The sequence below is a fragment of the Alosa alosa genome, chromosome 18, assembly GCF_017589495.1.
Source record: "Alosa alosa isolate M-15738 ecotype Scorff River chromosome 18, AALO_Geno_1.1, whole genome shotgun sequence".
In the NCBI taxonomy this organism is placed as follows: domain Eukaryota; kingdom Metazoa; phylum Chordata; class Actinopteri; order Clupeiformes; family Clupeidae; genus Alosa; species Alosa alosa.
This window is the reverse complement of record NC_063206.1, coordinates 13,355,257-13,376,526: the sequence shown is the minus strand read 5'-3', so window position 1 is coordinate 13,376,526 and position 21,270 is coordinate 13,355,257. Positions and strand designations below refer to the sequence as shown.

Sequence of the window (21,270 nt, the reverse complement as noted above, 5' to 3'; positions counted from 1 at the left end):
GGAAATGACACTTTTTATTTTGCCTTTCCCCCAAAGTGGAAAAGGTGTGTGGACCCTTTGGTTGTTTTGCACTTGAATCCCAAAGTAGAAATGGGGCACAACAATCATTTTGGTGTCCAACCTGAGCCCATCGTTATTTTGTGCCACAGTGGCTATACTATGCCTGACGTTGACCATAACACACCATCTTTCACAGTGCAACAGCTGCTGACCTTTAAATTATGCAACTGCTGCATACACCTATAGGTAGACTGGATTTAGTAACTGAAAGTCACATAGAGTTCCATGTTCTACTTGCACACACTCTGACATGCTAGCTTCGCACTTGACTTTGCAGCTAGACTTAGGCCTACATCTCAACTTGCAAGAATTATGACCGCCCGGCAGGCCAAGCTTAGCTGGTCATATAGGTTTAGTCAGATTTTATTTTTTTTTTTTTTTTTTTTTTTTTTTGCCCAAATTTCCGTCAATGATTCCCGGGACACTGAAAGACCGGGGTACCGCAAACTTGGTGGGCATGTAACCCCACATGGATAGCATGGAACCATCGTTTTCGTTTTGATCTGTAGCCCCCCGCTGGACTGGACCCCGAAAGGAGGGTAGGGCGACACAGTTTTCTGTGAATATCTCAAAACCGTGGGGTTTAGGAGGACCATTTTTTTTTTGTTGTTGATCTCAAGGGGCCATGTCAACCCATTCCATAACCACTCATTTCATGTATAGCCACCTAGTTAAACACAAAAAGTAAAAATGAGGTGTTGTAATTGAAGGTATCTGTGACCTAACATAGTCAAAACTGCACGAAATTGGAAGTGTAGGATCATTATGACACCCTCTGTATGCACGCACATACACACCCACACACATAAACATAAATTTGTACACGCACACATGCACACAATTCAAGATTTTTTCCCGTCATTTACTCCCTGAATTTTTGGTCATTGATACCGGGACACCGAACCACGGGGTACATGAAATTTGGTGGGTATGTAGCCCCACTAGACTTTTACGGAAAATTTTCATTTTAGGCCCCGGGGACCACCACCAACCCCGTGCTGGGCCCCTGAACCACAAAAAAAAACAGTTTTTCCTAAATAACTACCTGAACCGTGGCACTGAGGATGAAGAATCTTTTATGGTATGTTGGTCTCAAGGGCCCACATCAACCTGGCTCATAATCACTCATTTGTGATTTGCACCCCCACCCCCCGGTAAAAAATGAAAATGCAATATTATTCTGCTTTAATCGCCCCTATCTTCAGTTAAGATGTTCAGAACTGCACCAAATTTTATGTGTATGATTGACCTGGCATTCTCGGGGGTATGCCAAGTTTAAATTAATTTCATCCATGGGGGTCTAAAAAATTAGGTTATGTGTACATTTAGTGACTGTACACTCATTGGCCTGTAAATGGCGGTGCACACATATACACATGCACACACACAGGCACCCACATACTATCGGTATTAGAACGGCCGATACATAATTACAAATTCAGTAGGATTAAAAAGAAAGCCAAAATAAATATTCATCATCATCATCATGGCTGCATTTTCAGTATTGGCGAAGTAGTGGTTTGTCCACTAGATGGCGATCGTTGCAGTGAGGCGTAATTTTGTTGGAAGTTAAAAGTGGGTTGGAAAAACAATGGGCGCTTCATACAAGGACTGTAATTTACATGCAGCGAAACATCTAATAAGGATAGGGCGATGTTCACATGAAGTGTAATTCCCATTTCTTCTTGAAGCGAAATAAATCTGAGGATGTTTATCGGACATGCTTGGTTTTACTGCAGGTACATTAATCTTGTAATATCAATAAGGACCTAGGTAATGTTACCGTTAGCGTTGGTTGAGTGATGGAGGCATTTGATTTATTGCATTTGTAGAAAACTATAAATGCGGTTATACCAAGCAAATGTATAGCAGCACTGTTTGTATCTTTCGACTGTCATTTATTGCCGTGCTACAAAATCATTCTGTGCAATGGAAGATTTACCAAGGTTACACCGGTCTGATACAGTTTTGCCTATACATGCATGAGACTGAGGCGCCTGTTTATTTTGTTTTAAGTGCGTGCAGGGTGTGAGGGGAATCGATGTGCTTTGATTACAGCTTGGTAGTTGTAGTCTGTGAAATTAAAAAAGCACGTGTGTGTGAAGTATCCAAACAATGACACCTTCATTTCATTATGGCTGCTTTAGCAAAACACCTTAAGCTACTGTGTAGTGGGTCCCATTTAGAAGTGGCTACTTCATTCGGCGCTTCCCTTGACTCATGGAGCTGCGTGAATGTTATTACAACTTTTCGCCACAATATGACAGTTTAAGTCCGCTTAATACTGTAAGGCGTAAGCCATTGGTTTCAAAGGAGATTTTATTTGTGTCGCCAGCATAGCCTATTGACAATTTATGTTGTAAATAGGGCTACCTTATAATCCTACCTGTAGCTTAGGGAAGCTAACAGCTTTCTATTAGGATCTAGTTTGTTAGTTACCGTTTTGTCATAACTCCCTGATGCATTTTTGCATTTAGAATAGCCAGAGCGTGTATATCTCAATCGAAAAGTAAACAATATCGGTGCCTATGGACTAGGCTGGGTGAACCCAGCCTGATCTGCCCGCTATTTATTTTTTGATTTCTTAAAAGATTGAGCTTGGTCTGATGAAAGCCAGACTAGCCATGGACCTCAGTTAAACAATGCAAGGGAACATGAATCAGCCTATATTTGCACTAACAATAACGGACAAAAGCTCTTCAACTTTGGCCCGTTAAAATGTGAATGAACAGTCTAGCGACGCATTTCATCAAGGCCCATTTGGACATGTCAGTTATTTGCACCACTGGTTAGATGTAAAACAGCATTTCGTTTCTGACTAGGCTACTGTTACTTAATTTGTGCATTAACAATAACGTTTCAGAGTACTGTTACTTAATTTGTGCATTGACAATAAAGTATTACATGAACTAAAGATGACTAAAATCTTATGTAGAAGAAGAAACATTCACAAAAAATCCATCCATCCAAAAATGACCTTTGTTTTTGATAGCTGTTGAAAACGGCATGGAACTGACAGATATGTTTTTGTTTAAAAATACATAAAAAAATAAAAAAATATATAATAAATAACATTATGCTGATACCTTTTGCTTTTCCCAAATACAATGTAGCCTACAGGTGTAAGTGACCTTTCATCAATCCAGTTGCAATGGATGAACTGTGATGAACTGCCCTACTTGTGATTGTTTAGAGATTTTAAAGGTTTTATAACAATGCTACATCTTCTTTGGCTATTCTACAATCTATTCACCTTTTCAGCACCAGTAGGCTACTTTCTGTGCAGCCGCACACACACACTCAGGCATGCCAAACAAGCATACACAAAAGTTTCAAGAGTGGGGGATGGAGTAAAATATGGAGACAAATTGAAGTGTGATTTATTTTCGCGGAACGGATGTACAGGACTGAGCGGCGGTCATATTTTGTACCGCTATGCGGTACATCTAGTTATAGAAATGCTAGTCCTAGGAAAATCTACACTTAAACTTTGGAGAAAGAAAACACTTCACATCACTTTTATGCTAGGCAATGCTGCATAGAATATTTCCATGTAGGCCTAGGACCTACAATAAATCTGTCTTGGCAACTTGGCACAAACGAGTTACAACCGAACTGAGGACATGAAACAGAACTGCACCATGAACCGCCCTCGCGCCTTATTGCGCATGTCTGTGACGTATCAAACATGCGCAAACAGCGCGCCAAATTCATTGAACAACAACAACTTTTTTCAGCACCACTTGGGTGAGTTAACTTTATCGTTTACATCTGTTTTGGAAGCATGAGTATTTAGCCAATTCCCTCTAAAACACACACAAACACACACACACAAAAAAGCAATTGAGGGGAAAATATTGTTTGCTCACTTGTTGCAGTGCAGATTCACCGAATAACGATCATTTAATGCAGGAAACCATGGGGCTTCTAGAACGTTGTCGAGAGTTGTTTGGGACCACAGATCTTTATGGTGTTCTCGGAATCTCGAGACAAGCAAATAGTTCGGAGATCCGTCGCAGTTATTACAAAGTATCCCTTCAAGTGCACCCAGACCGAGCTCCTGATGACGCGCAAGCCACGGAGAAATTTCAAGTGAGTGCTTAATGACAATAATAAAACATATTATGAAACCGTAAACATTTCCTCCTGTCCTCCTGAACCATTACTTTACATATTTGTAGGTTTTGGGAAAGTTGTATGCGGTACTGAGCGACAAAGAGCAGAGAGAGGTTTACGACGAGCAGGGCATAGTGGATGAGGAAAATGACTCACTGGATCAGAACCGCAACTGGGAAGAGTACTGGAGGTTGCTGTTTCCCAAGGTAGACCAAACTCTGCTGGTCTTGAATTATAGTGCTATGATGTTCTTAATTTCTTGATGTCGTTTTAATGAATAGGCTACCAACCTGATTGATACAAAATACATACTCTCTCTACTAGATTACAGTACAGGATATAATTGACTTTGAGAAGAATCATAAGGGCAGCAAGGAAGAGCGGCAGGATTTGATGAAGCTGTATCGCCAGCATGAGGGGGACATGGATGCCATCACGGCCACTGCACTGTGCTGCACTCAAGAGGATGAGCCCCGAATAGTCAGTCTTATTCAGGCGGCCATAGACAAGGGAGAAGTCCCTGCCTACTCAGCGTTCGCACAGGAGAGCGAACAGAAAAGGAAAGCACGCAACAAAAGGGTGGGTCGTTTCTGTCACAATTGCACACGGTACACAACTCAAAGCTGCTTACTGACCTTTATCTCAGTGGCCAGGTCTTTCAGTGCTTATTGTGGTTTTCCTTAGATGGAAGCATCTCCAGGTTTCAGGTATGAGGGCATTGAATGACACTCCATACACTGTTTATTGTCAGGCTGAGAAGGAGAAACAGGAAGCAGAAGAAATGCAGAGAGAGATGGGACTGGATGCTGAAGACGGTCTGGTTATGATGCTCAAGGTGATTTTTTTCTGGGCTTGTAATACCACTTTTCTGTCTCTGAATATGATGATTTCCCAGTGTCATTCTCTCCCTTCTCTGCATGTCATTTCAGCAAAGGCAGAAGTCGAGGGAGCAGGGGTTCAACTCATTTCTGGCAGACCTGGAAGCAAAATACTCAAAACCAAGTAAACCCAAGGGAGGAAAGAAAGGAAAAAAGTGAAGATGGCCGGCGGTTCTAGCGTAAATATGATCTGTTTTTTAGATTGGTGGTTATACCTGGCATGTATGCCGAAATATCTTATCCAGGGTTTTCTTAAGATACAATTATGTTCAGGTAAAGACTAGGGTGGATATCTAGAACCCATATGTAACACATTAATTACATGTATACATTGTGCAACATACAGTAAGTACCATACTTATGTGAAGGGGTCCATAATGTCAATAGGTTAATGTATGTTTTATATTGCAGCTCTTTTATACAGACAAACCATTAAAATATGTTTTATTTATGCAAACAGGTCTGGTTATCCATCTCTTTATTTTTTTTATACAAAATGCACTAGATTAAGCTTCCTTAGGAGCCTGATACAGAATAAAGCTACATCATAAGTATTGTCTTTTTTTAAAATGATCTTTCCATGGTTATCTAACAGGGATCGGGGGTACGTAGGCTTCATGGCTTTGACCATAGAATTATAATGGCTGGCTCACACCTTAGCTAACCTGGTTTGTGTATAACAATTATGGGTCCAACATGGCGCTCACATGCTAGTGTACAGTACTGTGATGTTGAGCTACATGTTTGCAGCTCCATGGTCCAGACTCAGGCCCCATTCAAGAACACTGCTTGCCTGGAGCATTGATACTCAAGTAAACCTGACGTTGTTGACGAGTTGGAAGAACTGTTCGAGGAGTGGTGACACCTGCTACAACTGAAATACGAGTGTCAAATCCAACGTGAGCCACGCAACACCGCCAAACCACAAAGACTCCAGAGAGAGTTCTAGTGAGCCAGTCTGGTTTACCTGCAACAATGACTGCATTTGCTACCTGTTCTTTGTGTTTCAGTCTAAGGGAGCTCCGAGATCGGTTATAATGTATACACGTCGTTTACTCCCACGTCCTGTATGGCTTCTGGGAACTAAGGCTCAAATCACAAAAGGCTTTTCAGAAGATGAGGGGAAAAAAGAGAGACCTGTTTCCCACTATACTCGGCACCTCCCAGCTAGTTTTTTTTTTTTTTTTTTTTTACTGTAAGGTCTTTCAATAAGTGCAATTCCAATGATGTTTTTGTGCTAGCTGTTGTACACTGAAAGGTCTGGATGACTTTCAAAAAGGACAAAGATGCTTAACACTTCGTGGTGCAGCTATAACGTAAGGGTGTCAAGAGGCTGTTTTTCATATCCCCACTGACATGGATGAGGCAAGAGATGCCTGCATAGAACAATGATGGGTAGACAAAGGCATGAGTCCATACATACCAACATTAAAAAAAAACAAAGTGCCATATATTGGGAGATTTCACACACCCAGTCCATTCATATAGAGAGGTGAGGTTGTTGTTAGACAGTTTACTGTCTTTGGCAGCCATGTTAAGCTGAAAAGTCTGACGTACAAAAATAGGACTCTAAAAAACATAAACAATAACCATGTGGAATAAATAAAATCCCCTAAACGTAGGGTTATACAAAAAACCTGCTGCTGTATAAAGTGTCTTGTCCACTGTGAGGCAGCCCTTATGGGGCTCGCTCCCTCAATGCTGAGGGTGGTGTTAGTGGGGGAAGGGAGCGGTGTGTGTGTGTTAAAGTCCTGGTCTGCTGCTTCGAGCTGCTACACCACCTCGGCCATGAGAACGTGCTGGGACAGAAACTGGGACCAGAAGTGCTAAAGGAGAATGGGAGAGAGGGAGAATTCATTGGATTTCAGCAGAACATCACACGGAGAACACATTACTGTGTATTAGAACACTATCAATTTGGCTCTTCATTTTCACAAACTGAACTGTCTAGACAATCTAGACAAAGGAATGCATCTTTTAAAATCTCTTGAATTATACATTCAATTGATTACAACAAACACCTGTCTGACTCTCATATCAGTTACTGTATTACCATCTATGAAATAAATAATTTAGATATTTGTAAATAAATCATTGCCTTGAAAATTATTATCCAAATGAAAACCCTGAAGGCAACAACACTTCCTCACAGGTTTCCTCCCAAACAAAGATAATTGGGATTTATAATGGGATTTAATGATTAATGAATGAAGGTTAAGAGCGTGAATCTCATCATCTGCGTCCCTCGCTCACCTGGGGGCAGGGGGTGGGTATCTGGCTCCTCTTCATCCTCAATGGGGGAGTGGCTCAGGGGATGATGGGTAAACGAGTCCAGGAAGGAGGAGCTGCTTATGCCTAGACTGATGCCTGTCACGCCAATGCCAAGAGAATCTGGTCGTACGATGAAAAGACATCCAACAGTTAAGAGTCAAACAAAATGACTGCTTCTAAAGCCAATAATATGGGGACTGTCTTCACACAAATGTTCAATTTCAGCAATAAATCATTATCATGTATGTATATTTAATCAGTTTCTGTACTGTAGATATGTTAGCATGGGTGGACGATCACTATATGTCAATGTATGCGTATACCTAGGCAGTACCTGTGCCAACTGATGCCCTGCCTGGACGGCACTGCTGCCCACTGTTGTCCAGAACTGTGAAGGAACGCCGGTACGGAGTATCCGACTGCAATATGGTCAAAATACAAACACACAAACAAACAAACAAACAAAAAACAAACATCAGAAACTGCAATCTGGCATGACATACTTGTGAATTTTCTACTGATTTAGACAGCCATTACCAACTGCCCAGAATCTATATACTGAAGGATCAAGCTGTGTGTTACATCTTTGGGATATCGTTGATTGTGTTTGTAACTGTATCTGCAAAAGTGTGTACCCAAATGGCTTTTGAGAAAGCCTTACCCTGAAAGTGTGTGTGGTGTTGGGCCGAGAAAAGATGTCAAGTAAGTGCAGTCTGTCTCTTGGGGGCATGCTGCCAGCTTCATCAGTGACGGCACTGTGGGCTCGACTAGAAGAACCCCTCTGTCTCTACACTCACACACCCACACACACACACACAAAACACACACACACACAAGGATACAAAGGATAACCAGATGCTAAATATTTTTCAGAGTTTGCAGTTTATAGATTAAACAGCGAAGCCGTTTGTGTGTAAGTGAACTGTGTACAGTACTCTTGTTGTTTGTGCCTTTTCTCTCTCTGTACCTGTGCATGCCGCGTGTGTACTCCTGGGTGGGTGTGCTCCCCCTCTCCAGTGCCTATGGGGGGTAGGAGTGTGTTTCTGCTGAGTGGCATTGGGGGTGAGGTGAGCCGATCACTGGCTGTGGGCCTGAGAAGACACACACACACACACACACACACACAGCGCAGTAAACACCTAGTACTCATTTAAACACACACAGACCTCATCATACCTGTCAACACTCCCGTTTTTCCCGGGTTCTCCCGTATTTCAAGGTCATCTCCCAGCACCCTCCCGTTTTGTTATTTCTCCCGGAAAACTCCCGTAATTTGCATGGCCATCAAACTTCATTTTAAAATCATTGATCCATTCATTTTTTCTATTAGTCTGACACCTCCCAGGTTGCCAGATTGTGTATGAAATACACCCGACACATACACACACAATAACAAGCAATAACAAACACACCATCACAATAACAAGCAATAACAAACACACACACACACACACACACACACACACACACACGCAGAGTGCTGAGCTGCGGCTCATGCATAGTATGTAATTAAAGCATCCTTGCTATCGCTCTCTCTCCCAGTCTCCGAGAATCAGTGACAGACAAAAAGACAGGATGGGGTGGAGAAAGAGAGGATCAGAGGATATAAAAGAAATATAAGGAGACGACGGGAGGGAGTGCAAAAAAGATGGGTAGAGATGGAGAGAGCGAGAAAGAAATTGAGAGAGAGAGGGAGAGATAAAAATTCCCAGATGGTGCTGAAAGAGAAGAGTGAGAGAGGGAGGATGTGAGGACATGATTAACCGAACACTTTATAGGGAGGGAGGACAAGAAGAGGGTGATGAATGGAGAGATGAGCAAGCGGAGAGCAGGAAGAAATAAGAGGGTGGCAAGAGGAGGAAGGCGGGAGGGACGCAAAAAAGGAAAAAAGAAATGACAGCCAGGGAGGAGAAGTGGGTAGGAGATGAGCAAATGAGACAGAGGATGCAGTCTGGGATGGGAGGATGGAGAGAGAAAGAGAGAGAGAGGGAGAAAGAGAGACAGAGGGAGAGTGAAAGAGAGAGAGAGAAAGAGAGAGGGAGAGTGAAAGAGAGAGAAAGAGACAGAGGGAGAGTAAAAGAGAGAGACAGAAAGAGAGAGACAGAGAGAGAGAGAGAGATGGGAGGGAAGAAGCACATAAGTATAGGAGCACAGCAAGCAGTCTGAAATAGATAGAGAAAGGATGGACCGAAAATAGAGAGAAAGAGGGAGATGGGTGAATGAAAGAGAAATTACGATGGAAGAGGACAGGAACATGGGGGGGCTGTCAAGAAATGCTAAAAGACTAGAAAAGACAGAGGGGGGAAGCGAGCGAGGGAGAGAGTGAGAGAGCAAGAGAGGGAGAGAGAGAGAAAGAGGAGAGAGAGAGAGAGAGAGAGCACGGAATGGGATGAAGGAGAGGAGAAAGAGGCCTGATTCTCACAGCCGTGTCCCGCGGATGACCTCGTCCATAGAGCTGGCGGCGCTGGACTGCATCAGGCCGGGGGCCAGTGGCACGAGGGTCCGAGGGGGAGGGTTGCGTCGCCTGGCCGACTGTGGTGGACGGGACAGGGAGGAGGAGCTCTGCTCCAGGGGGCGACGGGCGCGGGGTTTGCCCGACGGCATCACACTCGAGCCTGGCCTGTGGTACACCCGCTCCTCACATTCTCTGCAACAAAAGGAGCCAATCGTCAGTCTCCAACATGGTCCTAATGTTGTTCTAATGCCAATAAACCACGTTAGTAAATGGCAAATACCTAGGTAACTACCGCATTCTTAGGTCATTCATAATTATTCATTCATAATCACTCTTTCCTCTACACTCAATAGTAAGTTCACCTAGGTATTGCTGTGTTGGGTCCAGAGTTTGTGTATGGACATACAGTCATGCTAGCTTAACGGGTGTATGAAATACATAACTATCATCATATGGGGATGCATATAAATGGTCCATACTGTGCAACGCGGTCCAGAGCCCCCACATTCCTCTGCTGGAGCGGAATGCCATGGATCATGATGAGGTCATTCAGGTTGCTATGGGTAACAGCAGCTCCTACTGGAACCCGACTGGACTGAGGGGAGAGAGAGAGAGAGAGAGAGAGAGAGAGAGAGAGACACACACAATCACAACATAGCACATTTTCCAACATCAGCTAATTAGTCTGATGCTGTCTGACCACACTTCTGTCTCATAAAAACAAAATTTATGTGTGTGTAAAAAATGTATTTATTTCTAGATCACTGCTAGATGTTTTCAATTTTTCACATTTTACATGCACTGAAGGTGAAGGCTGACAGCAATCACCTGACACTGCCAACAAAAACATCCGTAAACTAAAAAAAAAACATTTGTATTCAACATTTTCATCCCCAGCAACAGACAGAAAATAAAAAAAGGAAAGAAAGTCATCAAAAAGTGTTAGAAAGCAAAAGATTAGAGAGCCCGAGTGTGTGAGTAGTTCAGTTCAACAGGCACAGGCACATTGCATCTGGAGCAGATTACATGCTCAGGTAAATATAAAACTGCCCCTGATCCCTTCCCCTAACCCCCACCCCCCTCACCCCAGGGCACTGAAGGAAAGGACTACATACAGTGGATGGCTTTCTCAGCTTTTTGGATTTCCGTCTTGACTTGTGCTTTGAACCCCTTGACTTTGTGCTCTTTAATAGAAACAAGACAAGGAGTGCGTGGAGGAGGCAAAGTGAGAGGGGGAAGAGTGAAAGATAGGTAATAAAGAGAGTGAGGCTCGGAAACGAGAGAGGGAGAGAGGGAGAGAGGGGGAGGTGGGCAGATAAAAGGAGGCAGATGGCGTGACAGAGGGGTGTGGAGGAAAACAAAGAAAGACAGGGAAGAGAGGACAACAGAAAAAAAGGGGAAAACATTCATGAGTCAAGAGCCTGGAGGAAAAAAAGAATGACAAGAAAATGCTGACAGCAGTGCAAGGTCACTTTACTGGACGCTACATGAAAAGTGCTGGCTGACCCCTGGAGATCCCCCAGTGTGCAACCTAAATGCAGGCGTGACAGAGAGTGTGCACCTGAAAACTCAATTCACACCTTCAAATCCTTCCAAGAAATGCAAACTGAATAGATAGCTTGTGAGAAGAGAGAAAGATAGGCAGAAAAAAAAGAGAACGTTGGAGCAATTTTTCTTCAAGAACGTGGGTACCGCCAGAACACTCTATACATGCAAATTGACCGCCTGTGTCAGGGGTGGGACACAAGGCATGGCCGCACTGCCCAGCCAGAGCAGTTCAATTTATTCACCATGCAGTTGGTTGCTTCGGAGAAAAGCACCTGCTTCATTAAGAAGAAACACAGTGTCCCAAGGTCATGTGATGACAGGTGGCTAGCTACAGTAGTAATAAGGACCAGTGTCGGTATTAACTGACTTTCACCCAACACTCAAAAACTGTGCAGGACCAACACGTATAAGTATAAGTATATATACTCTTTTGATCCCGTGAGGGAAATTTGGTCTCTGCATTTATCCCAATCCGTGAATTAGTGAAACATACACAGCACACAGTGTACACACAGTGAGGTGAAGCACACACTAATCCCGGCGCAGTGAGCTGCCTGCATCAACAGCGGCGCTCGGGGAGCAGTGAGGGGTTAGGTGCCTTGCTCAAGGGCACTTCAGCCGTGCCTACTGGTCGGGGTTCGAACCGGCAACCCTCCGGTTACAGGTCCAAAGTGCTAACCAGTAGGCCACGGCTGCCCGTTATGGCGTCTGACAAAAACTATGCAAGCCATCCAGGCAGGCTATCTGCATTACAACTAACCATTTTTCTTACAATCATTTCTACTGAGAATATTACTGAACATTGGTTCAAAAGGCAGCGTTTTCTGTGTTTCTATTTATGTGTTCATACTTTTACTAACCAACTGCTATCATCATTCAGTATTCCTTTCAATGGGGCACTGCATTCTTGTATGATGGAAACTCAGGCTGGGCCATTTAGTGTGGGCTTTGGTCACATCCTCCCCCCCTGTCCCAAGCACCAACCTGGGGCTGCAGACTGGCCGTGAGCTGCGGGACGCGACTCTGGCCCAGACGCGGGAGCACCGTGGGGAGGGTGGTCAAGAGCAGAAAGGGATTCTGGGGGTCTGGCTGTGCAGGACTCAGTGCTCCAGCAGTCTTCTCATCATCTATTTAGAGAACACACATGTAATTACTGAATCAACAATCAAAAAAACTCAACAGACTCATCACTACAAACAATATAGCATATGGAACTCTTCTTTTAGTCATAAATCTATCTACAAATAAATTGGTAGGAGGAGGAGGAGGATATGGCTCAAGTCCCACCTGACACACAGCCCTCCCAATGCCTGCGCACCAGCCCCTCCATCCAGCCAACCAGCTCACGCCACACGTCGTCAAACAGCAGGTCCAGCACCGCCTCTCGCCGACAGCAGTAGGGGGAGACCGGAGGCAAGCAGTACCTGCGTCTAGTGCCCGTGCACTCACGCTCCCACTCCTCGTCTCTGCTCACACACAAACACACACACACACACACACACACACACACACACACACACACACACACACACGCACACACACACACACACACACACACACACACAGAAAAGGCCAGAACTGAAACTACCTCTCAAACTTATAGACAGTTCATCTATACACATAAATCTGCAATCAGTCAGCACACGTGCCTACATAACCACACACACACACTAGTGTTGCGTGGGTCAACCCGGTTACCTGTGGACACCCGCGAATCGGGCGGGTGCGGGTAAGCTTGATCAGAAAATATCGCGGGTGCAGGCGGGGCTGGTCAAAAATTGACAAAGCACTTCTTCTCACAAAGTTCTCACTTAGTTATTAATAATGTAGGCTACAGAACATCAAGTGCAACAAACCTTCTTGCAATCTCTCTTAACTGCATAAAACAGGTTAAGATATGATTAGTCTACAAGACCTTCCATCTTCTCTTCCCCTCTCCCTCTCACACAGGCGCGTGACAGAGGGTGCGCTGCAACCTGCATTCCCACAACAAGCGTATCAAGTGAGCGCGCTTTCAGCTCAGCTGGTCAGGTGCTAGAGGCGCGTCGAAATAGATTAAATCCTGGAATGGTGGATTCCATTCTCTTTTTACACAGTGCAGCCAAAAAGCTAACCTAAATCAAACAGGATCGTCTATACAGATGCATTTTTGTTAAGTTCGTGGATGCATGTTATAGGCCTAAATTCAACTTTCTTTCATTAGACAGATGCAGTTTTGTTAAGTTCGTGGATGCATGCTATAATGATAATTTTCAACTTTCTTTCATTAGACAGATTTCTGGTTCAGTTCATAAAAATGTAGTTTAGGCAACAGACAGATATCAAGGGTTTAAACCGATTGAACACATCTGTGTCAATGTGTGTGTTTGCGCGCGCGTGCGTCTGCGGAGAGAGAGAGAGAGGGTTCGAGTTCATGTTAGGCTACATGATGTAGTCTATTACTTGTGTTTTACCTTTAAATACATACAATAAAGAATTAAGGATCTTTCCGTTTGTTTATTTATTTAGTAGGCCTAGCCTATGTCCATGAAGTTAGATTCAAATTCATTTAATCCAACATGCTAGCGAGCCAAGCCTAGAGCAACAACTCTTTGTTGAAGCATATAGCCTACAGTGCAAATTCTTCTTGTTTCAGTGTTTAGTTCATAAGAAAGTATTGACTCTACCTCAATATGAACTACAAAGGATAGCCTAGGCTATTGGCACATTGTTTTTTGTTGTTGTTTTTTTAGGGGTCTGGTCGGGTTCGGGTCGTTAATCAGCGCATATTTTTGAGGGTCGGGTGGGTGCGGATGTTAAAAAACCTTAACCCTTAACACTAACACACACACACTCACAGGTCTCTGCAGTCAAAGGCAAGGTACTCCTCCATCAGACCCTCCGCTTCAATCACTCTGGGAGGCTCATCCCCCTGGCCACCAGATGGGCTCTCTGAGAAGGGCTCCAATTCAACATAGGACCTACTCAGAACAGCCTTCCGACCCTGTACACACAACCTAAAAGAGAGAGTGGAAAAGACAGAAAAAAAACAAGACTTGGAAACATGCAAAAATGCATTAAGGCAAGAGGAATAACTTTCAATTAACTCCAGCCTGAAAAAAAGTTACCAGGAACTTCACAGCTCAGGTCTCCACTGGCAGTGAAGTATGTAGGTCACCAAAATCATTAGGAAAATACTCTTGCATTATTGAAAGGCCGACAAGAGTTGAACTGGGTATGTGCTTACTCCATGCTTGGCTTCTCCTTGATGTCTTTACTTGCTGGTTGGCCAAAGTCAGCTCCCTTTCCGCATGTGGCATACCACTGGAAACCATCATCCGTAGGGCAGACTAGCTGTTTCCCCAAGATCCTGGTGCATGCACACACACATATACAGTAAACACAGTTAGCTTTTCCTATCAGACACACGGCTAGGTCAGTCTATTTCTATCTTGCTCTTGGCAGGACCATCTGAACTAGTTACCAGTAGGAAAAGTAGACTCCCACCAGGGGACATGTTTGTGTGCATGCAGAGATATGAGACACTCCTAAAACAAGTATTGGGTGTCTGTATTTGTGTATCACCTAATCAATGTGAATGACTGTTTTTTATGGTTCAGTGACGTGGCAACAAGGTGTTGATTTGACCTTGAACTTGGCTTAATTTCCTGTGTGTAACACAATGCTCATCTGTGTCAATTTAATGGAGTATTTCAAGTATCAGCGCAGTAGATTATTTATAGGGGCAGGAGGTTTCTTTCCGTTGTACAGAAACTAGTACTAACTTAGCAATGAGACAGAACTTTCTTTAAACAATTATAATTATTATGGTCTGATCTATGGTCTGATTTTTTAATGTAATCAAGCCTTACAATTACAGTTACACCGAGTGTGTGTGTGTGTGTGTGTGTGTACCGTAGGTGAGGGAATCTACAGGCCCACTGCTGGCATTCATCCTGCAGGCCCCTGAGCTGAGCACCGCCCCTCCCCTCATAAAGCTGCTCATCGATCTCCTCAAACATCTGCTGCACCTGTCGTGAGGCTGCCTTATCAAACTCCTGGGACAGAGAGAGAGGTAGTAATGATGACAAACACCTCTATGCATCTTAATTACCTGAGGAGGATATGCTTTCATTACAGTTTGCTGGTTTACTGTTTGTTGTTTGCATTTTGTTTGTCTGTCAGCAAAATTGCACAAAAACTGCCGATCCAATTTTCATTAACAAATTGTGTATTGGGCTATTGGCCTTGTCCTTGGCGGAGGTCTGCACTCTCAAAGCACCATTCTAGTTTGTAACTGTCACAGAAAAATCTATCCTCCACAGAACAATTCCTTAAGTCTCTCACACATACCGACAAAACACACACACACACCATGTCTGGCCCTCTCCAGGTACTCATCAATAATTAGAAACACGTACAGCTGTGTGTTTCTCCAAGCAAGCAGCTCTCTGCATGGTGATGAGCAAAGGCTGGTCCCTGGTGTGTTGCTGGGACTGTGTCTGTGACTGTGTGTGTGTGTGTGTGTGTGTGTGTGTGTGTGTGTGTGTGTGTGTGTGTGTGTATGTGTGTGTATGTGTGTGTGTGTGTGCGCGTTAGTATGCGAATGTGTGTGTGTGTGTGTGTGTGTGTGTGTGTGTGTGTGTGTGTGTTCAAGCAAGTGTGCAGTTGAGCTTTTACAAGTTTGTATGTGTGTGTGTGTGTGAGCATGCATTGGAATGAGGGTTTTAGATGGCTTTTTTTCTCCCTGAGACAGAGTTATGTGTAAATAAATTATCGGTTCTGGAAACACTACTTGTCACTCAGTGCTTGCAGCTGCTCAGCAGGAGTGATGTGAATGTCACCGTGCTTATTTGTTTACCATAAAACCCCAGTTACAAATATGCTTTATTTCAACATACTGCTAGGAAAGCAGATAGACTTTCTCAGCTGAAACTTCTGTCACATTGCTTGCACAAATTTGAAGTTGTTGCTGGGAACTCAAAAACATGTTGAGTTCACCCAACCACACCAGAGTTGATGTCGGAGTTGCAAAATTTAAGAGGTCTTTGAGTTTTTGCAGGTGCTAATATATTCATCAGCACAGTCTAAGTCATGCTTTCGACTACTGTAATGGTCTTACTCAAGCAATGGTTTTGCCTGGAATTGTATGTATAAAATGTGTTCAATGCATAATTTCTCCTCCTTGTGGAAGTTTGGGGTTAACATAATCTGCTAGACATTTAAAGTCCGTTTTCATAGTGTGATTTCATAAAATGTAGCTCGACTCCTAAAATTAGGCCCTGCACAAATAAACCCTGTTTAGTGTTTGCTCAGAGGGCTAATTTTAACATGGGAAAATGGCCTTGCTAATTACATCCACATTGAGACAACATACCAAAGGGTTGGCAGTGTTTGCAATCCCAGCTAATACACCTCACCAATCTGCATATGAACAGTAACAGCTTTTTAATCTGAAATTGAAGTTACATAGCCTGGCGGGCCGTTTAGTTTTCTAGGCTAGAAGTTACAGGCTGTCCTTCATGGTGATGCTCAAGATATTGACTTAGATACAGTCTCAAAACTCAGGCTACTAATACATACACATACTGTAATGTGATATACAATATGACTGTCTATAATGAAATTGTACTTACATCATAACCCCATGAGAAGACAGAGCTGCGTTCTGTTGAGATGCCAGTTCCAGTGTAGCTGTGAATCCCAGACCAGGACCGGGTTGTATCACCCGTGGTGACCGTCTGACAGTCCGACCTCTCTGACACCACAGATGTCTCAGATGAGCTGCAAGCAGAAACAGCAATGAAAGAGAAGGATGCAAGTGCATAAACATTATGTGTGTGTGTGTGTGGGTATCTGCTGGTATGGGGAATCTGCTGGAGAGAGAGAACAAGTTTTCTGAGTAGCTTCAATTCTGTAGAAAAACACTGTAGCTTTCTCCTTGTGCACATACCTGTTGTAGGTGGAAACAGCCTCATGCAGGTCATGTAACAGAGGCTGAGGGAGGTAGTCATCGTCCTCTGCTTCCTCAGGTGGGGGGTGATGGTCCAAACTGCTCCGGGACAAGCCTCGGCTGTATACAATCAATCAACCAATTAAACAACCAATTAATAAATGAATAAATCAATCAATCCAACCATCGAATAAGTTCAAGGGACAAAAGGTCAGGCATGTAGCATGACTGTGATTATTTTGTGCGCGAGGACTAAACGTAGTTAGGGTAGAGAACAAAAGAGTGAAACCAAAGCCAAACCTAAATTGTGACGAAAGACGTGTACTGTACATAAATGTAGTCAAAAACTGTGTCACAACAGCTACTGTTAAACATATGCTACAGCGTTAACTGGTAGCTACTCTTAAGTAACTTAGCTGTTCGGCAGAAGTGGGAGTAATTGTCACTCACATCTGTAAATTATGCGAAACGGGCCTTCGAGTGTATCGCGAAATCATTCTCCCCGATGATGTGTTTACAGGCCCATCACCTCCTGCAGGTCTTCTTTCCTCCACAGCGTTAACGTTACTTCTCCCCAAGCCAGCCGCCTCCTTTCCCGGAGATCTGTCATTTTTCCAGGATCTCTGTTCTAATACGCTTGCTGACAACACTCACAACACTGGCTTGTAAGATAGACGGATGTCTCTCCAGAGGCAAGCTGCAAGTGCTAACCTTACTCTGCAAGCTACAAATATACCACCACCACCACGGGCTTAGCAGCTAACGTTAGCTAGGTAGCATAAGCATAGCTGGTTGCAGTCGTTCGGAATCTCGGGCTGGCTACATAGCATTCTATCTGACGATAGCTAAATTCTACATGAACCACCACTTCAAAGACATATTAACTTGACAAATATCAAACCCAATAAGTAGACACAGGGCGTAATGGCTACTAACATTAAGGGGGCCCAACATTACATATCCAGCTCCATTACTCTTTCAGTGCATTGACGATGTAGCACTACCAACATTAGTAGACTAGAACTAGTGCTACAACAATAATAAGGCTGTCATGGATACCTAATGTTTTGTGCGCAATGTTTATTGGGAAAGGTAGTTCATTGTGAGTTATGAGTACAGCATAAATTTAGAAAAAAAAACTACGAGACCCGATGTACAATGGAGGACCGTATTGTACATTATATTATAAACCGTGCAGCATCATGGTACAGCATGACAATTGTTCCGACAACATTCGCATTTAAAAATTGAATCATGTTATCTTCTCTACTTTTCCTACACAGCCTAAACAAACAAATCTAATTTGATCAAAATAACGTTATTACGGCTGACTTACAAATAGCAATAGTGTATTGCGGTACTTTTTGCCGGTGGTACCCACAGCGGATGACAAATCATGGGACTCAAAGTCGTTGCTGTAGGTTTACAGTTGCCATAGCAATTCACAACGGAAGAGTGTTCGGTGGTAGTCGCTCAAATAAAGTTATAAAGACGAATTTCCATTATTTGCCCATCATAACCTTGCTTTTTGTGCAAATCCCAACTATCCCGAGACGCCTGACCTCATTGACCTTCAAGTCAATCGCTCGGGCTTTTGGCAGTTAGACTTGCCAGTTTGCTAGGTGGGATAGACATGTCGCTCTTAATTCTTTAAAGTTAGCCTGTGCCTGTATAGAACTAGCAACTAATAGTAAATGGCAAACAAATAGAGGTAGTTACTATGTCAGGTGAGTAACAACCTCTGGATTCCTAATCTACATAATTGGTTGTGCCTGAGTTTTGTGTGTAGTCTAATATGCTTGCTTGCTTGCACTGTTTATTTCAGAGAGGAAGTCGCAGAGTGATGGAAAGAAAGGTATCTGTCCATGCTGAATTTTTCCAATATTATTTGCTCTATCACCATACAGTTTTATATTTACTCTCGGCTTATGGTAGTCTTTTATTCCATTGCAGAGGAGGAGTCTTTTAAGGTGACATATATTTTTCCAAATGGTGATACTTATGGTAAGTGTGTGTGTGTGTTGCACTTGGGATAAGAGGTTAAAAATCAATTGCATTATTTTGCATTCTATGTTGAATTTTCCTTTGGATCATTGTTAACACTTTATTCTTGGTATGTGGTCTTCAGAAGGAGAATGCTACCGCACATCAGAAGGCGTGGTAGTGAGGAGAGGGGTAGGCACCCAAAAAACAGCCTGTGGAATAACATACTCAGGACAATGGAGTGAAGACAAGGTGACGTGTGGTGTTCCTGCATTTCTGTGTCTGTACTTACATGCATGCAAGAAGCAGAGCACCACCAGAGGTGGCAGTAGCTTAGTTGGAAAAGTGTGTGTCTTCTTGATCCCTCATTCTTTTCTATGCATTTGTGTCTATTTTTTCCACTTGTAATATCTTTGCACTGTTTACATTTTGCACTACCTCCAAGGCATACACTCTACCATAACACCTCACTGCATCATTTCTACTTGTGCATACTGCATCATGTGTCAGTTCCCTGCCTGGAACCTGAAATCTGGTGGATAGTCTGTTTCACAATTGTATGTCCATCCTTTCAGTGTTGTAAGTGTTTTTGTGGTTCTGTAGCTGTACACACACACACCTAAAATTCCTTCGGAATAAATCAAGTACCGGTATGTATGTATTATCACTATCTATCTATATATCTATCTATCTATCTATCTATCTAGATGAATGGTGCTGGAGCCTTGATTCACCCATCTGGTGCTAAATATGAGGGGCAGTTCATGGACAACATGTACCATGGCAAGGGCACTTACTACTTTCCTGATGGAACCAAATACATTGGGATCTTCAATGAAAACAGGTGGGACTTCATTTTATCCAGTCAAATCCTTTTATTGGAAAAAATTGTATACATAATCAACCAGTGAATATAGTTCATAATGAACACATCTTTAACTTCCAGTTTAAAACAAGAATATTGCTCATTCATTAAAAGATAACTTGACACCACCACCTTGTCATAATCATTGTATGGCATTTACCCATATAGGCTAGAAGGAGAGGGTGAATTCACTGATGCTGATGGACTGGAATGGACTGGTGTCTTCCACAACCGAGCAGCACCTGGACTAAAACTCAAACTTAACATGTAACACAAACGTGCATACACAGCCAACATTCTTCAACCCCATGGCAGGATTATTGCATTTAAACATTTTAACTATTCAACACCCCTTGTATTATCATTATAAGTTTATCATTTTTTTTGTAAATAAAACAAATCTCAAATAAGAACGCTAGGAACAAAGCTATGGAAATTAATGAGATATGTATGAAATATTTAGTTCATATTTTGCTCATTGCTTTTAAAGGAGTGTTGACTTTGATGTTATGTAGTGTTTACGCTACAGTTCAACACAGTCACACACACAAACACATACACACACACATACAGTCACAAACACACACCAACACCCTCACATAATAACGAGTGTATTGTTCATGGAAAAGAGTGTGACCTTCAGAGGAACACATCTCCTGTTCAGCATCTGAATTTTTTTTCCATGTGCACCCCCAACACACACACACACAGCTAAACTCATGACTGAAGTAATAAGACGGGACTTGTGTAAGAGGAACAGGACAACGTTTTCTATTCTTTTGACAGATTCAAACACACTATGTATATTTTCAGTTACTATATGACGCAACACAACAGCCTCCATTCCTGATTTTCCCTATCAAAAATAATATACATGTAGTTTACAGTATTCAGAAATAAGGAAGAAAACGTAAATAAAAGCGATATCTCTCTCTTCTTAGAATGACGTTGTCGGCAGAAGCTTAATTATCCTCATGAATGTGTGTTTTTCACACACTAAACTACTGATTATAATTCCACAATGAATGACATACATCTGGTGACCTGACCTCAGTTATTACTAAATTGTATGTGCTGCCCTGCTTGGCTTGTTCACACTGAAGTTTAGATGTTCTGTGTGCTTGTGTGTGTGTGTGTGTGTGTGTGTGTGTGTGTGTGTGTG

General features: G+C 42.9%; 3 protein-coding genes across 8 annotated transcripts; 2 read left to right on the top strand and 1 right to left on the bottom strand.

Moving 5' to 3' along the window:
• The first annotated feature begins 3,744 nt into the window (after positions 1 to 3,744).
• On the top strand, positions 3,745 to 5,511 carry LOC125312086 (dnaJ homolog subfamily C member 9-like). Of its 2 annotated transcripts, XM_048270587.1 has the most exons (6): positions 3,745 to 3,807; positions 3,973 to 4,152; positions 4,242 to 4,382; positions 4,501 to 4,755; positions 4,928 to 5,011; positions 5,106 to 5,511. In XM_048270587.1, exons 2-6 carry the CDS (start codon positions 3,979 to 3,981, stop codon positions 5,211 to 5,213), a joined length of 762 nt encoding a protein of 253 aa, XP_048126544.1. In that variant the 5' UTR covers positions 3,745 to 3,807; positions 3,973 to 3,978; the 3' UTR covers positions 5,214 to 5,511. The 2 variants fall into 2 exon arrangements, with proteins under 2 accessions (XP_048126544.1, XP_048126543.1); XM_048270586.1 differs by having other exon boundaries at positions 3,773 to 4,152.
• Positions 5,512 to 6,225: 714 nt separating this feature from the next.
• fam149b1 (family with sequence similarity 149 member B1) lies at positions 6,226 to 18,369 on the bottom strand. 4 transcript variants are annotated; one of them, XM_048270581.1, is made up of 16 exons: positions 17,711 to 18,365; positions 17,261 to 17,380; positions 16,944 to 17,091; positions 15,223 to 15,365; positions 14,555 to 14,677; positions 14,166 to 14,324; positions 12,616 to 12,794; positions 12,313 to 12,455; positions 10,896 to 10,964; positions 10,260 to 10,375; positions 9,748 to 9,972; positions 8,293 to 8,416; positions 7,987 to 8,112; positions 7,660 to 7,744; positions 7,308 to 7,445; positions 6,226 to 6,880 (listed from the first exon to the last, which is right to left on the bottom strand). In XM_048270581.1, the coding sequence occupies exons 1-16, from the start codon at positions 17,755 to 17,757 to the stop codon at positions 6,798 to 6,800; spliced, it is 2,028 nt and encodes a 675-aa protein (XP_048126538.1). In that variant the 5' UTR covers positions 17,758 to 18,365; the 3' UTR covers positions 6,226 to 6,797. The 4 variants fall into 4 exon arrangements, with proteins under 4 accessions (XP_048126538.1, XP_048126542.1, XP_048126539.1 ...); XM_048270585.1 differs by lacking the exon at positions 15,223 to 15,365 and having other exon boundaries at positions 17,711 to 18,367; XM_048270582.1 differs by lacking the exon at positions 10,896 to 10,964 and having other exon boundaries at positions 17,711 to 18,363.
• Positions 18,370 to 18,674: 305 nt separating this feature from the next.
• morn2 (MORN repeat containing 2) lies at positions 18,675 to 20,521 on the top strand. 2 transcript variants are annotated; one of them, XM_048270588.1, is made up of 6 exons: positions 18,675 to 18,987; positions 19,086 to 19,115; positions 19,196 to 19,264; positions 19,389 to 19,495; positions 19,951 to 20,087; positions 20,277 to 20,521. In XM_048270588.1, exons 1-6 carry the CDS (start codon positions 18,981 to 18,983, stop codon positions 20,377 to 20,379), a joined length of 453 nt encoding a protein of 150 aa, XP_048126545.1. In that variant the 5' UTR covers positions 18,675 to 18,980; the 3' UTR covers positions 20,380 to 20,521. The 2 variants fall into 2 exon arrangements, with proteins under 2 accessions (XP_048126545.1, XP_048126546.1); XM_048270589.1 differs by having other exon boundaries at positions 18,680 to 18,987; positions 19,214 to 19,264.
• The last annotated feature ends 749 nt before the right edge of the window (positions 20,522 to 21,270 follow it).

Bases quoted from the DNA above. Each gene is read 5' to 3' on its own strand.
- LOC125312086 (XM_048270586.1), top strand. From the start codon at position 3,967: ATGCAGGAAACCATGGGGCTTCTAGAACGTTGTCGAGAGTTGTTTGGG. The intron at 4,153-4,241 runs GTGAGTGCTTAA...ACATATTTGTAG, and splicing joins AAGCCACGGAGAAATTTCAA to GTTTTGGGAAAGTTGTATGC. The intron at 4,756-4,927 runs GTGGGTCGTTTC...GTTTATTGTCAG, and splicing joins GGAAAGCACGCAACAAAAGG to GCTGAGAAGGAGAAACAGGA.
- fam149b1 (XM_048270581.1), bottom strand. From the start codon at position 17,757: ATGATTTCGCGATACACTCGAAGGCCCGTTTCGCATAATTTACAGAT. The intron at 9,973-10,259 runs GTATGGACCATT...CTTTTGTTGCAG, and splicing joins GCTCTGGACCGCGTTGCACA to AGAATGTGAGGAGCGGGTGT. The intron at 7,446-7,659 runs GTACTGCCTAGG...TCGTACGACCAG, and splicing joins CAGGGCATCAGTTGGCACAG to ATTCTCTTGGCATTGGCGTG.
- morn2 (XM_048270588.1), top strand. The intron at 19,116-19,195 runs GTATCTGTCCAT...GGCTTATGGTAG, and splicing joins GCAGAGTGATGGAAAGAAAG to TCTTTTATTCCATTGCAGAG. The intron at 20,088-20,276 runs GTGGGACTTCAT...TTACCCATATAG, and splicing joins GGGATCTTCAATGAAAACAG to GCTAGAAGGAGAGGGTGAAT.